Source organism: Buteo buteo, chromosome 3, assembly GCF_964188355.1.
Source record: "Buteo buteo chromosome 3, bButBut1.hap1.1, whole genome shotgun sequence".
In the NCBI taxonomy this organism is placed as follows: Eukaryota; Metazoa; Chordata; class Aves; order Accipitriformes; family Accipitridae; genus Buteo; species Buteo buteo.
Genome location: NC_134173.1, coordinates 16,168,580 through 16,186,213, shown reverse-complemented (window position 1 = coordinate 16,186,213; position 17,634 = coordinate 16,168,580). Strand labels below are relative to the sequence as shown.

General features: G+C 41.3%; 1 protein-coding gene across 2 annotated transcripts; it reads right to left on the bottom strand.

The window, feature by feature from the left end:
• Positions 1-4,412: 4,412 nt before the first annotated feature.
• On the bottom strand, positions 4,413-16,771 carry DSEL (dermatan sulfate epimerase like). 2 transcript variants are annotated; one of them, XM_075022913.1, is made up of 2 exons: positions 16,145-16,771; positions 4,413-15,413 (listed from the first exon to the last, which is right to left on the bottom strand). In XM_075022913.1, the coding sequence occupies exon 2, from the start codon at positions 14,437-14,439 to the stop codon at positions 10,789-10,791; it is 3,651 nt and encodes a 1,216-aa protein (XP_074879014.1). In that variant the 5' UTR covers positions 14,440-15,413; positions 16,145-16,771; the 3' UTR covers positions 4,413-10,788. The 2 variants fall into 2 exon arrangements, with proteins under 2 accessions (XP_074879014.1, XP_074879016.1); XM_075022915.1 differs by having other exon boundaries at positions 16,172-16,771.
• Positions 16,772-17,634: the final 863 nt, after the last annotated feature.

The window sequence follows — 17,634 nt, the reverse complement described above, 5'->3', positions numbered from 1 at the left end:
GATATTGCAGAAGATTTGCTTTACCACAGAATTCCAGTTAGGAGATGATGATGATGACGGTTATAATTATTATTATTAAACTATATGTATTTGTTTTAATGAAGGTAATTTTTTTATTTTAAATAAAAATGGGTGTAATTTCAACATAAATGATACAATTATATCAATAAAGTTGCTGTAAAGAAAATAAGGTTACATTCTTAAGCTTCTTTTTGTTGGTATAAGAAGACATTTTGAAGTGTTAGTTGTACTTTGCAACTACAGTTATATCCTGACTACTTTTCTAATTTGTGACTTTAAGAAACTCTGACAGATTCCTTCACAAAATGCTTGAAAGTATGATTTCTATTTTTAAAGCAACAGAAGGAAAAAGTAATGGAACAGTTAATCAAAGTCACTCTTGATAAACAAATATATCTTTCTAAAATAGATTTTAAAAAGTCTTATAGGGAAACTACACAGCATAAAAGAAGAAGAGGAATAAAGGATGGTCAGTCTCAGAACACTTTCAGCTAAAAAGCCACACTAGCAAAAAAGAAGTGCTTCATTTGCAAGGAAAACATAAGCCACAACCTAAATATTTCCCAGTAAGTTTCCTATATCAGTCTGGTTTAAGTTCTAAATTCAGAGCAAATTAAGTGCATTTGCTGAGAGTCTTCATCATGTTAAAATCTCTCTGCACTTCACTGCATACATTTTCTGTGTAAGACTAAGTTCCACACTGCAGACATTGCTTGCTTTCCAGCATTTTGTCTCTCTCCCAAAGTTAGCAGGACTTCATGAATTTGATGATATGCATGCACAACATATATAATACAATACACTTAATCTTAGCCAAAAGGCTGAGAAGCCCCTCAGTACAAGAAAGACATTGAGCTGCTGGAGCACATCCAAAGAATAGCAACGAAGCTGGTGAAGGGTCTAAAGCACAAGTCTTACGAGGAGCGGCTGAGGGAACTGGGGTTGTTTAGTCTGGAGAAAAAGAGGCTGAGGGGAGACCTTATCGCTCTCTACGACTACCTGAAAGGAGGGTTGTAGTGAGGTGAGGGTCTGTCTCTTCTCCCAAGTAGCGAGAGATAGGATGAGATGAAATGGCTTCAGGTTGCACCAGGGGAAGTTTAGATTGGATATTAGGAGAAATTTCTTTACTGAAAGGGTTGTCAAGCACTGGAACAGGCTGCCCAGGGAAGTGGTTGAGTCACCATCCCTGGAGGTATTTAAAAGATGTGTAGACGTGGCACCTGGGGACATGGTTTAGTGGTGGAATTGGCCATGTTAAGTTAATGGTTGGACTGGATGACCTGACAGGTCTTTTCCAACCTAAATGATTCTGATTCTATACTGGAAATTACTATATTTAAGGATAAGTAGCACATGATTCATTGAAGCAGACTGAGATTTGAGCTATTTAAATTCAAATTCCATTATACCTGTAGAATTATCTATAAGCCTTATGTAAGTTACTGGACTTTTAATCTCTAAAATATAGATGCTAATAGTTATTTACCATTTAGACTATGAGATCTTTAAAGCTATGGACCATTTCTCCCAGTGCTCTCACACTTACTACTAATAATACACCTGTAATAGTAACAAAAAACCAAAATTGAGTTACTAAATCTTCACTGATAACACAAAATAAAAGCCAGTAAGTACAAGAGTAACTGCAAGGTATCTAAATATGGGTAAGACTACCTTTTCATGAGGTTATTACATCTGCTTTCAGTTAAAAGTTGGTGTATCTAGCTGATTCTGTTTCACAAGTCCAACAAAAGCAAATTGGTCATATTTGTAGCTGTTTTGCAGGATACATTATACAGCATGAATAGTAATAATTTAATAACACACTTAATGGCAGATCTGTTAAATTGACCCTACAGATTTTTTTTTCTGAAACTTTAATAGCATCTGAATGTCTTTATTTTTATATTTATTTATTTATTTACATTTAACTTTAAAGGAAATTGCATAACTTTTTTTTCTTTTGATTTTCCTTGCACCTTTAAATCAAAAAAATGCACCTAGATTAATTTAAGAGGCACTAAAGCAATGAGATATAGATATAGATTAGCTGTTTAAAACTGTACTGTTAAGTTATAAACTTCTCAAGGGAGATCCTGCAAAAGATGCTATGAGTCTGCTGCTGTGCACAGCCAACTGAACTAAATGCAGATGAAGCAGATTGCTGGCAAACACTTTAAACAATCTGTGAACAATGAGTATCAGAGCTTTTTGTTTATTGTCTAGCCTGGCTCTTTACTAATCATTCTCTTCACTTCATGTGTTAAAGGTACTAAGGTGTGGCTATTATCAGAGAAAGATGGAATATAATTAGGTAAATTCCTATACACTGAAGTCAACAGAATCATTCATTATGTAAGCTTTGCAAATGCACCTGTAAGACTTGCAAATGCACCCTGGAGCAATTTAGAGGTACAGACATACATTCAAGTGACAGCAGCTTAAAAAAATCCTAGTATATCAACAAAGCCAGGGTATCTTCACGTAGGCTTGCTCTTTTCTTTCAGCAAATGGAAGGAAATTCATCTTAGCCTAGCCTGCAATTAAAGAGGGTCATGAAGGTTAGTAATTAGGCTGAGGAATGGATGAGAGCTACAGCCATACTTTTAAAGATCTGATTATGAGTCTGGCTAACTCATGACTAACTGATAGTATTCTGACTGTCTATAATATGCATGTTTTCATATCACCTCTATTTTGTTCAGCAGCAGTGCTGTCCATTCTTTAACATGAAACAATTCTTTACTACAGAAGTCAACTTTTCTTTCAAATGCATCACTAAAGGATGCTGGCAGTTGAGAAACCATCAATATTGAATCTATACCCAGCAGGTAAAGCTGTACCCTCTCATTGAAAAGCATCCTTTGGTGCCAACAATGTTATTATAGAGCTACACTGGGTAATAGCTATCTAGTTACAAATTAACACAGCTTGGGAATACAAAATACTAGCACTGCTTTAAAGAAAAGAAAAAAATCAAAATACATCCAAACAAAAGTTCCTTTTAACTTCTCTTTCCATCAGTACTCTTATGGTAGTTTGAAAGAGACAATGTTCAGCTGATCAGTTAAAGTGAATAATAAAGTCTATTATTCAGGCATTCATAGTGCATGATATGGCAGCTCATTAAGACCTGAATATTCCAACGCACGCTTTCAAGTTTATTCTCTTCAGCAGCATAACATTTTGTTTCTCCTGTTTCTCAGTTCATTTCTGAGGTTATGTTTCTTGAAATCAAGTGGCATCTGTAGGATGTAATTTATGAAAAGAATTGACTGGAACATCCTGAAAGAGAACAGAAGGTTCAAGAAAATGTAACAAAATTAACATTTCAAACTAAGATTCAGAAAACATAGGATAAAATCTATTTCTAGGCAAGCCGTAAGATGGAAACACACAAAAAGGTCTAAAAAAACCCCAAAGAAAATATAAGCAAGTCCTCTCTTAGAAAAGCAATTAAGAGTGAAAATATTAATGGCTTTCACAAAAACAAGTGTGCATTTATTATCTCTGACAGCCTGCCTTTTATCATGTTCTCAATATTAGTTTCCGCTGAGCTTTGCACATTGGCTTTATTCACTTTGAACAACCTTTCAGAAAATGGCTGGAGACAAGTATTGTCAAAGAATTTGCAATAGACAGCAACATTTTTTTACAGCACACCTTGTTGCTCCTATCATAATGGGCATTTTCCATGTAACTCTCCCAAAAGCCAAAGTTGGGGTCAAGATTCATAAAGTTAAAAAAAAGAAAATAAAAATTAGTTGTAAGAGTACAGTGACAAGACCTAGGATGAGCTACAAAGGATAAGCATGCACCACCCACCAACTGCAAAATAATACAGCAGCCACTAACAGAGAAGGCACAGGTCAAGCATCCTCCAGAAAAAAAAAACATTAAACCTATTTCACAGCTAAATATAACATCATCAAGACTTATAAACATGCAAACCTTTGCTTTACAACATGCTGAAGTTCACAGGAGAGATAGAATCAGGTCTTATTCTTGCTCCTAAGTTTAATGTATACCTCAAGCACCTTCTGCTAAATTAAATGAACAAAAAAATCAGTTAAACCTGCAAATCTCTGCTGCAGGAAACTAGCTGCAGCTCAGGTGCAACTGCAGTGGGTTACAGACCTTAGCAGCAGTAAGGATGCTGAACTACCTGTGTCTCTGGATCTGAGAGATATTGCCTGTGCCAGCCCCCATTCAGTAAGAGAGATCCAGAGGGCTGCAGTTATTCCAGTCAACTTGATTACATGTCTTTTTTTTTTTTTTTTTTTTAATTAAACACACAAGAGAACATCCACAGCTGCTGGAACTTGCCTACCTACACTGTTAAACTGCTAGAATGGTCTCTGGGCCAAATACCCATCTCCAAAAAAATGCCTGCGTATAGTTCAGGAATTAGAAGAGGCACAATTCTAAATATACAGTTTGCATATAGCTACTGTGTTTATAGACTAAAAGGCTTCAAAATTATGGATTGCACCAGTTGTCCAGTTCCTGAGAACTGAGCAGAAAATCACTCTTTTTGTTCTAGGAATACAGCTATTTTGTGGTCTTTTACTTAACACCAAACATACTTACTGTGCATTCAAGGGCAGACAGAATCAGGTCTTGCCATCAACACTTTCTGAAAGATAACAGTGGCTCCCATATTCAAAACAAACAAAACCAGAGATATTTAAAAAATTTAAATACATACACTTGACCACATCACAAAGTTTTGTGAGATCCTAAGTGGAAAATAATGTAAGAAAAAAGAAAAAAAAGGATAACACAAAAGTATTATTCTACTAACAGTAGTTTTATTTTATGCAGGATTTTTCATAAAATTTTGTTTGGACAGTGTATGCACTAGAACTGCTCAGATGCAGAAATCTATTTAGATGTAAGACCATACACATTTAAAGCCAAATTCACCCCACTTCCTTTGAGGCCTTTCAGTGGGCATCTAAACTAAGAGTCACCCTTGGCTTTTGAGGATTTACGAAGAGGTAAGCAATGTCTGATTTACCTTTGAAGGCAACACTCACTTTCCATTGATTCTAGAGTGACAATGCTCCTTATTTAGGTGTGAAAGTTAAATTACCTAATGTGAGATAGACAAATTCAGGTCATGTTCTTAAACACCACAATATCTTTCTTAGTAAAGACAGTAAACTAAATGCTGAGTTTATGCCAGCATAAATGAAGAACCTTTCAGAAATTATTCTGTTAGACAGGTGTGAATGAAATCAGACTGTCTTTGTTCTCCTACATCACATATAACTCTCAGCATATTGTCAGCTCAAAAGATGTATAGTTTAATTTAAAACAGTATCATCTCAGTAATGTGAAACAGCACTTTCCCATTACTAACTATTTCCTGAGACAGCACAAGATTACCCATTCACATCCTTTACGAGAATAGTGTAGATCTGGTATCAGCAAATTTCTCCTCACTAAAGAAAAATCAAAGTCCTGACATTTGAAACTGTGTTTGTACATTATTTTGAATATCTGTTTGTTTCTATACCTCCTTTTATGAGTTTATAAATTCATCAGACAGCCTACAGGTAGCTTTGATTACGGTTACAGAACAATTTATATTTTTTCCATTATTAAAATGCATTTTCTTTTTTCATCAAATAACACTAACAGTAATCTTCCATGATCATTTGAAGTATTTACTTCCTGTAATTTCTGCTGTTTTGGAATATTCAGGCTAAGTAGATGATAATTGTTTGACGATAGTAGCTGATAGTATTTCGGCCCTGTTGAAGCCAATGGCACAACATTCATTGAGGACAGCAAAGCATCATTCCACTTATGGTCCAATTCTGAACAGCTCACAATTTAGGGATTTGATCCATGACTCGTAGTCCACGATATTCCACACTGAAACACAATGAAATGGAATTTGAGACTGTAAGCGTCTCCAGACAGACTCCTCACTTGGAAAACAGCGCATTGATGATGAGATTTAAACAAAGGTTTTAGTCTGAACCAAAGCTAAAAGGGAGTCCAGAGAAAGGAAGGAAAGCTTGTGAGGCACTGATCATAGAAGTGTTAAGCTCCAGGTCTTACCCTCTTGAAGAAAATCATTTTAAGTGTAATTAAAATGAAATGATTTTCAGACATTACTTCTAAGTCACCTAAATAAATACCACAGCTTCTAATTATAAAATATTCCAACATATGGAACCCAACATATGGACCACTAGCAAAGGGGCTAATTTTTGTAACTTACAGAAATATTGAGGTAACATGTTGTTATCCTTAATCTTGAACTGTGCACTTCAAATGTTTTCAGCAAACGCAGTGTTACATTCCAGATTACGTATGTTCATGTTCATTAAATAAATAGTGTCTCCAAGACTAATAATGGAAATAATTGACTGTCAGGTGGAGCTAGGATTCCCCTAGCCGTCACATCATTAAGTTTCAACAGCAACTGAAACCCTTTTTATGGTTAAAACCAAAAAATCTGACCCATGACTGCAGCTTTACAAATCACTTAGCAATAACTTTATAAAAGCTGAAGTGGATTTTTTGTTTGATTTGCATTTTAACACTATCAGAATAGTATTACACTGTCAAATGAGTTGTGCCATGTATTTTAGATATAATTGAGGATCTTATACAGAAGTGCAACTCTGGATCTGGCAAATTAACTGTTCAAACATAAATCCGACGAGAACTGCATGCCAACTGCATGCTAAGAGGGTGAAAAGAACGAATCTGACCATGATACTGAGGCACATCTCCACAGATGTTGCTCTTGGACAAAGCCTACTGGGAGCAACAGAGGCATTTAGGTATGCTCAGAGACTATAGATTCATGTGATTTGATAGAACTCTGAATGCCAAGACCAGTGTGCATCTCCCCAGGGCCAATGTCACTTAGTTACAAAGTAAGTAAATAACTGAAAAGTTTTCCTTGGCGTTTATTTTTCTTAGGCTTCCAAATATGATTCAGAGATATAAGCATTTAAATAAAGCCTGCCTTTTTAAAATATGTCAAAATCTTAGCTGTCTTATAATTGGACAGTTCAAACTACAATACAGTGCAAATAATTATCAATATTTAACACAGCAAGAAAAAGGAAGCAAGGTTGAGATAAAGTGCTGAGACTAATTTTCATGAGCAACTTTATGAAAGTGTAACTGAAAGTGCCAGAACACTTCTCAATACAATGTACCTAACCAGACATGCTTTTCAAAAAGGTCTAACAATTCCCAAATTTTACTGACAGTCTTAAACATTACTATATGGAGAAAGCAGAGGTTAATGTCTGTGTCTATGTAGTGACCATTCTTCCTCTGGATGCTAGTGACAGAAGAGAATTTTGAGGATAAGTCTGCACACCCACAAAATCATTTCATATTATAGAATTGCACTCGTATTCTCCATACACAGAGACCCACTAGTCTCAATTGAACACTGCACACCCACAAAAACATTTCATATTATAGAATTGCACTCATATTCTTCATACACAGAGACCCACTAGTCTCAATTGAAGACTTACATAAGAAAAAAAAAAAAATCTATTTAATGACCGATTTGACTGAAGATCAGCACAGACTTAAAATTGGAATTTATTCTTTAATAAAGAAAAGCAAGTTTATTTTTTACTTTTTTTTTATCAGCAGGCCTCCACAGTACTCCTGCTTCTTCATACCACAACTGTCATTTTATGGATGGTGTTACTGAAATTTATTCTACAAACTCCCAGATCTGCATCTTTTAGTGGGCATTCTTGTCAAGCATATGCATGTTTATTCAGCTTTCTGCTGTGTCTTGGGTTGCTATTCATACAGGTGGAAGGCCACAGTCTCAACACAAAGTCATTCAACTCCAGAGCTGGGGTATCTCCTGTCTGCTATTAACTTTGGTTGAGTGGTCATGTAACTTACCATCTAAAACACAACAAAACAATTATTTGATTGAAAATTGGAGATTTGCCATACCTTATGCATTCCTACTCTGTCTTCAAAGACACTGCTTTTCCTTTTACATATTTTTAGCATAACTATTATAAAGCATTTGCCCTCACAACAAGATCTAAAAATAAAGAACAGAGTTCTCTTCCACTTTTTTACACCTGTGTAAGGAACACACAATGCAATGAAATCTGAATAATAGATTATGCATTCTTTGAAATGGGAAAGTGCAGTACAGAAAAGAAATAGCTCCTAAATCTTGCATATAATTAATGACAGCAACGACGCTATTATGAATGTAAGTGCATGGGAAAACCTGTATTCCAAAAATAGCACAGATGATGCTCTTGCCAGACAATTCTGTCCACCCTAACTCCTCAAAAACAAACAAAAAGTTGGTTAATAGGCTATTGTGGCATTTCATATGGCACTTTCTGGAAGGGATTTAAAGGTTTCTTTCTACATCCACAAATACACAGTCAGTCTTAATTCTTACCTTCAGCTGCCCTAAAACATCTGACAGAGAAAATCCTTTTTATTTGTTCTGATTCTAGAGTGTAAATCCTGGAAATAGAAGGCAAATGCTGAAACTTATTCTGTCAGGTACAGACTGCAAGTACAGACTGTACAGACATCAATACTTTTTTTTTTTTTTAACATACGATCAAAAATGGCTTCAGAGAGAAGCCAATTTGAGAGAATGATACTTGGAAACCAAAGTTTCACTAACACGTCAGTGTATATTAACTTGTTTAATATTTCCTTTAATATGGCATTCCACATAGCCAGGGGTGAAACCTAGGACTGCAGGGGGAAAAAAACCTACTGCTAGTAAATGACAGCTAAGTTATGGTGAGTGAGACTGCAAAATATCAATAGCTTTATCCTGCTAGAGGCCTATTTTGACATATTATGACTGGCCGAGAAAGAACTACTTTTATCTAGGTCATAATAAGATATCACAACGTGATCCAAAGGATGTGAGATGTATGTATGGGAGGGACAAGACAGCTGGGCAAGACAGAGACATGATAGTAAGATTGGAAGGAAAGGCAAGAACTCCTTTTTATCAAAAATCAGCAAGGGTACCTGTAATCTGTACAAAGAAACTCACTGCACTTTTGACATTGTCTAATGCTTACCACCCAAATAAACAATAATTACATGCATATTTCAATATAATAAGCCAAAACCCTGATCCCAGCTCCCACAAACCAACTGAAGTGCATTCCAAGACAATTCCATTTGTAATAAAAAACAGATGGTAAAGGAAACAGATGTTTCTTTGTGATCTGACTTACACATCTGCAGACTTTTACAATATGCATGCACTTCCAAAGAATGCTGAGCAAGTTAAATTGGGAAATGGGATTTTTTTTTCTTAATGGGCATGCGCAAATGAAGAGTGTGACTCAAGAAGAAAATAAGCTGTGACCAAGACACATCTATCCTATCAAGCCTACCTGTTTCCAAACCGATATCATATTACAGCATCATGTTGAAGAAACACCAATCATGATACAAATCAGACAACTTTGGAAATAGTTTACTGCAAGGAAACATCACTTAAATGTGAGGTGGCTGAGGGAGGGGTGATTTTCAGATTTCTCCCCTCTCTGAAAGACGACCTCAGGTTAGCAATGGCTGTCCTTCAGAAATTCATTATACAGAAAAGCAAAACATCCCTCAGCAACACAGACCTGGAGATTTATTTAACATCTTCTAAATCTCAGATCACCATTTTATGCAGACATCAACAATAAGCCATTGACAATGACATCAAATATTTGCACCGGTCTCAGTGAAATTATGCACAAGAATCAGCAGAGAAATGTGTTACAACAAAGAAGGATGGAAGAGTCTCCCTCAAAAAGAGAAAATCCTTGCAGAACCACTTAGACAAGAGGTACAGGCTAAAGCAGTGCAAGGAGCCAAGATGTTAATAACCTTCTGAATTAAGTTAGGTTGAGGCAGGTCAAAACTACACAAAATGTTCTCCAAATTGAACTGCTCATTTGGGAGATCTTGTTGGTTCCTTTTTGTCCCATTTATTTTTCTCCGGAGAGTTTACTTCAGGCTCACAAAGGGTACCACATTGTCAGGCACGGAGAACGAAGTCTCTTTTGTCAAAGCACAAACCCAATTTAAGTGCCACATCTCTGAGCTGAAGGAACCATATCCTGTAATGATATTCAATATCCATGTCCACTCCAGTCCTGGGCCTGTCTGCTGAGACTGTAAATAAGGAACTAGATTCACTCGAATGTTCTGACTGTTTCCTCCCACTGAAGGGATGCTGAACGGCCTTAAATCTCAGCTTTTGTTTATTTTGCACCACTGTACTGACCAGCAAGACACAGAGAGAATGCATCAATAAACCTGTCCAAGGGGGCTAATTATCACCATTGGGAACCAGGCCAGTTTAACCAGTTTAATTTCATATAAGCCAGCATACGATCATCAGATGGTAAGTACTTTCAGGAACTAAACACTTGGGCTGGAGTCAAACTGGTGAGATGGAGGTGAAAAGCTCCATATTCTATTACTAATCCCCTGAGCTATAGAGTCCCCAGCTGGTAGTTCTACAAAGGTTCACACAGCTTTTTTTGAAAGGCAGCAGAAGTAGTTACAAGGTTTTTTTTAAAAAAAACAACAAACCAAACCAAACCAACAAAAAAAACCCCCACAGTTGCAGGAACAACTATCTTTTTCTTAAAATAATCTCTCTGAAAGTAGCAGACTGTACACATTTTACAAGAATAAACAAACTTCTCTAATATCCACAAATTGGGAGTCAAGAGATCATTAGTGCAAATTTCTGCTGACCGGCAGCATTTATTCTATAAACTTTGGGTATCCTAAGTGGTCCATTAGAGAACAACAGATATCTTCAATCCGCCTAATCTCTTCATTGGGCATGTCTTGTTTCCAGGCATGAATGCTACTTGGTGAAATTTCCCCTTCATAAGGAAGATAGAAAAGACCAGTGGAGGTGGTAAATAATATTTGGTTTAAGCTAGCAGGAGGAAGAGGAATACCAAGAAAGGCAAAAATTGTTTCAGCTGTCTTCTGAGGAAAGCTCACAATATCTTCAAATTTGACCAGGTGATAATTTGTTGGCAGCAAGTCCCCATTTATTCTCAGTGCTGCTGCTGTGTTGGCTAGCCATAAATAGGACAACACAGAAACAGCATTTGAATTAGAATTTGAAAGTTCTTTTCTTAATGGTTCATACTCAAAGGCATAGCCTTCATTTAAACTACATTTTCCTTTACCATCCTCCCCTTTAAACATTGCAGCCAAGTGTTGTGGAATGTTTTTCAAGGAGTAAAGGCTTGGCTTATTTTTGTACAACATTGAATAGATCCATGCCCGTGGGTCCCTTACTACATATAATGCTCTCATTGATGGTCCCAGGATTTCCTGAAAGAAGGGAAGCTTTAATGTCCAGCTCCCACTACTTAAACTAAGCACAGGTCGCGCATTAGGATAATAGACGAGATGTCTTCTCAGTTCCCTAATATATTCAGCATCTTTATCTTGACTCCCTCTTGCCCTGCTTCGTTGCTCTGACAGAGATTCTCTCTTTTTTGATCTTTTCTTTTTGTCTTTGCTTATGGCAGAATGCTGAGCAATTTTATTTCTGCTGGCTTCATACAAATGAATGTTTTGTAAATGTAACTTTGTGCCTCGAACTAGAGACTGAAGCCACCCTTGGATAAGACGAAAATGACCATTCTGGACATCAGAAACCTTCCACTCACACGGATCTACAAAGGAATCAATTTCAAATTCAGTCTCGGGGATTTCGAGATAGGGCGTAGGTATCCTGATGTATAAGAAGTCACTGCTATTGAAAAACAGCTGTTTTAAAATTTCTGCACCTGAAGCGGGAAGTGAAGCAATGATAACATCTGGCAAACCAACAGGGTTTTCTTCTAATTGTTTGGCTTTATTGCCTTTCTCATGTTCTAGCCTTGTCATGTCACTGCTCCATTTTGCACAGATGGGCTGAGTACACATGCTCCACACATCCACCAATTCAATAAGCCACAGTGTGACAACCAGTATCAGGATCCAACGCAACATTTTACCAAAGGATATGTAAAACCGCCACTGAAAAGCCAGTATGACCAAACTAACACCCAAAATTAACCCTGCAATTATGTTCACTTTGAACCCAAATGGGAAAACCACCCTATTATTTTTTATCTGTTTTTTCACAGATTCAGTACCTAGACCAAACTTGGTCACTTTGTTTTCATGAACCACTTTGGCAAACCCACCAAATCCCAAGTAATTGAACCTTGTCTTTAAATTCTGATATTCAGTCACAACAGAGATGGTATTTTCAGTGTTGTTGACATTGAGCGAGATCTGAAATCCAGATTTTGCATTATCTATGAGTCTACAGTTAGAAACATTGACATACGGGCCATAAAAAAGGTAAGCAATCCTTGTAAGTGTGTTTTTCACTGGAAAGGTAACATTCACAAATTGAGTCCACCGCTTTTTGAATTCAGCAGCTTGTTCTGCCTCCTGTATCCTAGCAACAGGACTACTCCCATGATGATCAAACCAAAACATCTTGTAGTGGGCATCCCACACATCCATCATAGCTCCATTGTATTTGTTCTTAAATTTATAGGGTATGTATTTAAAATCAATGTCAAGATTATGAAAAAAGGCACTGACAGAATTAACAGGAGAGTCTTCCTCCTTCTCGATATGGTCTACTACTAACAATGTCTGAGAATTTAAGAGCAGCAAAACGCGATACACACTTTTCAGTTTCATTGCTGATGCGTAAGCAGATACCGCCTCACCACTCACAAACATCATGTCTCCAGCCTGGGAGGCTGTTATAATTTCTCCAGCCGAGTCTCCAACTTCATCACCAATCCACTTCAGCCACTGGGCACACTCACCAAGCTGTCCCTCCCAAGGCTGGTTGCACTGGCTTGTAGGAGATGGAGCAAAGACCAAGACGTTGTTCAGGTGGCTGAGTTTAGGTCCATAGAGAGCCTCAGACACAAACACCTGTCCATTGGGAGCAAAAGTGAAAGAGTTCTGGTCAGGATGTTCGTGTCCCGGATTGAAGCTTCTCCACCCATCAATCCAGGCATACGGTTGAAAATGAACAATATCGTAGACAGCACGTCCACCGAGTTTTCCAGACTTAAAGGACACAAAGGTGTTTGTCTGACTGTTGGGCAATCCAGCCCCGTAAGTAACAACCCCCCAGTTAGGGAACACATGCATTTTAGCAGTACCGTAGCCAGGAGGCGGCTGAGGAGTGATTTCGGCAGCGTACCATAAAAATTCAGTGTGTAGCGTGCTCCACCTCTGTGCAGTGGACGGCACCATTGGCCCATCCTTGGGCCTGTGTTTTCTAATCTGCTGTGCCAGCCAGTTGCCAGCTCCATTCTTCATGATAAACTTATCCAAGAAAACCAGTTGGCTCTCAGGACCATAAAACCAGTTGTAATTAGAATCCGCTACACCCACAGTCCTCTGAAAGCCTGGTAATAGGGTGGCATAGTAAAACCAAAAGTGCATTTTGAGCCAGTTATTCTCCAAGTTGTTAATACCAAAGTGGCGCTGGGCCAGGAAAACATACTGGGTTACTGACTTGGCTGTGTAACTCCCATAAGCTACTCCCTCATCCAGAGACCCATCTACAACGTGATTGAGCAGAAACATTGTTTTCTCCATCACGTCAACGACAGCGTGTTTCCAAATATTTGCCTGAGATCCTTTGTCCGCCCCTGCAACTAAAGCCCCAATAAGCAAAGCAAGCATATTGGTTGCTTGGTGATTATGGAGAAGCTGTTTTCCCCAGGAACGAACCTTTGAGCACTCATACATTTCCTCGCTTACAGACCATATCTTCTCCAGGTACTTCTGCCTTCTCTCATTTCCCAGGGAATTATACAAGAAGTCAAAAGCAGTGGCAAACCCTGTTAGGGAGTGACCGAGCGGCACTTCATCTCCAGGTGCGTTCTCAACCAACCAGTTTTTGTAGCCAGCCATTCTATCCATATATTCTAGGGCAAAGTCAAACGCAGCTTTATCTTCGGGGCACAGCAAACAATAAAAAGCTAGAGGTGGCAGATTGTTACCGTAAATCTCATTCCACTTTGCAGCAAAGTCAACGTGCTTGGGTGGAGGTAGGTAGTACAATGGGTTGGACAGCATACCTGTCACCGCACTTCTGATGGCTCTAAATAGATGGGAATGGCTTGTATGAGCCTTCTGCCTCAGTGCCTGGACATCTTCAGCGTCAAAATACAAGCTGGGGTGAAGAACTGTTTTTTTCAGCTTCTGCTCAGCACTAAGACCTTCAAGTTGCTGTTTTTCATATTGATCTACATTTTCTATGAAAGTCACCCAATCAGAGTAATTGCTTACAGATTCTTCACAAGTGAAGACAGCAAACATCATTAATGCTAGAAATAAAGTATGCCCCATGAACATCAGAGCCATGATCCATTAGGCAGCTCCTCTTCCCCAGGCATGCATTTCCTAACAAAACACAATGTTCAGGTATCAAACTTTGATCCAGTTAGTACAGAAATGAACATCTTAAGGCATATTTTTAGGAGAAAAGACTTGGCGTGTACTGTGCATTCTCACAGATACTCAGATTACTTGTGATCTGAGCTACAACACTGAAATAACACAGCTCTCGAAAAGTTAAATGTCAGGTGCCTTGTCTGATCACACTTTTCTCAAACACAACACCACGGCATAAATACTAAAATTAGGGAAAAAGTAAAATCTCTGAGATATGCATATAAAACACAGGTTGACAATGCACAGAAAGAGACTGAAACACACTCTCCTGATAACTTGAAAAACTTGACTTGAAAAAGGGATTTGAAGTCATACATGTACTTTTTTAAAAGGCTTTCAATCAGGTCAAATTCCACTTCTAGAGCTGACAAAAACTCCACTGATCACAAAATGATATAATTTATTCAGAACATTGTGTTATATTTGATGAAATAGGGAGTTTACAGCACTTGGAAAACAGACCTCAAAACCAAAGTTACTGTCTTCAGCCTTGCCCTTATCTCAATTTCCATACACGCTCTTTCCATCTTTCTCTTTTGGGACTCATGGGAGAGTGGGAAGGGAAAAAAAATTAATAAAAAAAAAAAATCAACATAGCTCCTCCATTAGCTCCTTTTGATGAAACTGCAGTGCTTTTAACCACTATTCCCCTCTGTTTGTGAAAGGTGCATCTGAATCAATAGTCATAGAGTATCGATGTATTTTCAAGTCTTCTTTCATCTTATCTCCAGCCAGCGACGCCCAAATTTTGCCTCAATGATTCAGATAATCCCGCTCCTTCCATTACGAAGCAAAAGGAAAACAAATGAAAGAAGCAGAAAGCCAATACTTTTTTGTTAAAAGAGCAGTTTCAGGTTTCCTTCCACTTTGCATGTTGGTTCTTTCTGTGGAAACAGAAACAAAAGTTCTCTGAAGCTATATAGCTGTCAGAACAGAGTTAAAGTACTTAAGATAACGAAGTGCTGCTAACTTCCTACGAAAGATGAGTCAGTACGCCTTTGCTTTTACAGAGATTTATTTTAAAAAAAAAAAAAAAAGGAGCGTTTTCAAAGTTCCACAGAATTTATCTTTGGCAAAAGAGAAATTCGTATCGGCTACTTAAGCTGCCCTTATTTCTCACCTTCTCCCGCGTGGCTACCAGGTCTCAGGGCGCATTTGCCCGTTCGGCTCTCAGGGACCACCCCAGAAAACACATTTGAAACGCGCCACCGAAACCAAGGGCAGCTCAGACGGACGCCAATATTCGCCACCTACGTACCCACACACCACACGCGGGGCTCTGCCGCCGAGACCAAGGCGCGAAGGGGGAAAGCAGACAGACCGACCCACGGCGGACCCACGGCGGAGCCCCCCGGACCCCCTCCCCGGCCCCGCCAAGCCCCGGGACGAAGCCTGACAGCGCCGCCCGCCGCCAGCAGAGGGCGCCCGCCGCCGCCGCCGCCCGCCTCCTCCCCCGCCCCCCCGCCCCCCCCCCCCGGGGGCCGCACAACTTGAACAAGTTTCGGCGGCGAGCGCGCTCGCGCCCCCCACGCCCCCGGGAGCCTCCGTCTCCTCACGCCCGGCGCCTCCGAGTGTAACACACACCCCCCCCCCTCCGTTCCCCCCCGTCTCTTACCGCAGCGGCTCCGCGGTGGTCTCTTACCGGCAGCTGCCGCGGGGACGCCTCGCTCGGAGCCGGCCGGAGCGGGTCGGGGCGCGGGGCCAGCCCCCGGGCGGGGGGAGGTTGAACCGGTCCCGCTCGGCTGGGCCGGGCTGTGCTCGGCTCCGGGCCCCCCCCCCCTTCCGCGTTGCCGCTACTTTCCACCCGGGCTGGCCGCAACTTCGGGTCCGTGCACCTCCGCCGGCGGCTCCCCAGAGTTGATGGCGGGGGGAGATGCGGCGGCGGGCGCCGGCAGCCAGGCAAACTCGCAGGGATGTCGCTCCGGAGGGGCGGGGAGGGACAGGAGGGGAGGGGAGAGGAGAGGGAGGGGAGGCGACGAGGGGAGGGGAGGGGAAGGGGGGGTGTCGGCGGAGCCGCCCCCGGCGGAACCGGGATGTGCCGATTCTCCGCGCCCTGCTCCGGCGGCGGGCGGGCTCCCGGCTGCTCCTTTTCCCTGCGACTGCGTGAGCCGCCCGCCGCTCCCAGCGCCGAGACCAGCCCCGCTCCGGGCGCCGGCGCCTGCCACCGCCGCCCCTGCGCCTCGGCAGCGGGCTGCCGGCGGAGCGGAGCGGGGGCAGGGCCGGGGGGGCCGGGGAGAGGCGGGGCGCGCCGCCCGGGCGGCTCCCGCCCCGAGAGCGCGGTGAGGGGCGGCGAGGGAGGGTCCCGGTGCGGGGAGCGGGGTGCCGGGAAGATAAACCTGCGGCGGGGGGGGGGGGGGTCCCCTCCGTGGCCGGCCGGCCGCCCCCAGGCGGAGCGATGGCAAGGCAGGGCACGGCGGCGGCCCCGGGGGCCGGCCGGCAGGATGGGGCCGGGCAGGGCCGGTGCGGAGCCCTCCCTCCTGGGGGAGCAACTTTGTGAGCGCGGAATAAATCCCTGACAGCGCCCGTATCTCCGAAACCACGGGAATACGCCGCAGCGGCTTGTCGGAGCGGTCCCGCATTTTTCAGAACTACCTCCCTGCGCAGGCACTTTTATTTTATGCGATGCGCTAAACCCGTTCTCATTCCGCCTCGGCTGAAGGCTTCTGAAGTAAAATATAAAGCCGCGACGAGGTGTAAAAACCTCAGCCCCTCAACTCGTGCGGTGCGGTGGAGGGCCCGCCGAAAATGCTGGCTGGCCCGCCTGCTGCCCGTGGTCCGCCCACGGAATTCAAGGGGCGTAACGGCATTCCCGGTTCTGAAGCGCGGTTTGGATTGCCGGTGATGACTTTCGGAGCCTGGTTTTGTAACCTGCCTGATGCGACAGCAAGCTCTTCTTCAGTAGTAAGTGCGCCCTAGGAAAAGAAAGGGTGTGAGGTTTCGGATGTGTGTTACCGTTTACTACGTTTGTAAACTGTACCTCAAAGGACGTGGGGTTTAATCATCCTGATGGCGTAAGTCGCCACTTTTTCCCAGGCATAGCCTGTATTCTTCTTAACTTTTTTTCCCCCCGATATCTTAGAAAATACAGTTGCATATTTAAGTATT

Excerpts from the sequence above, each read along its gene's own strand:
- DSEL (XM_075022913.1), bottom strand. The coding sequence starts at position 14,439 with ATGGCTCTGATGTTCATGGGGCATACTTTATTTCTAGCATTAATGATG.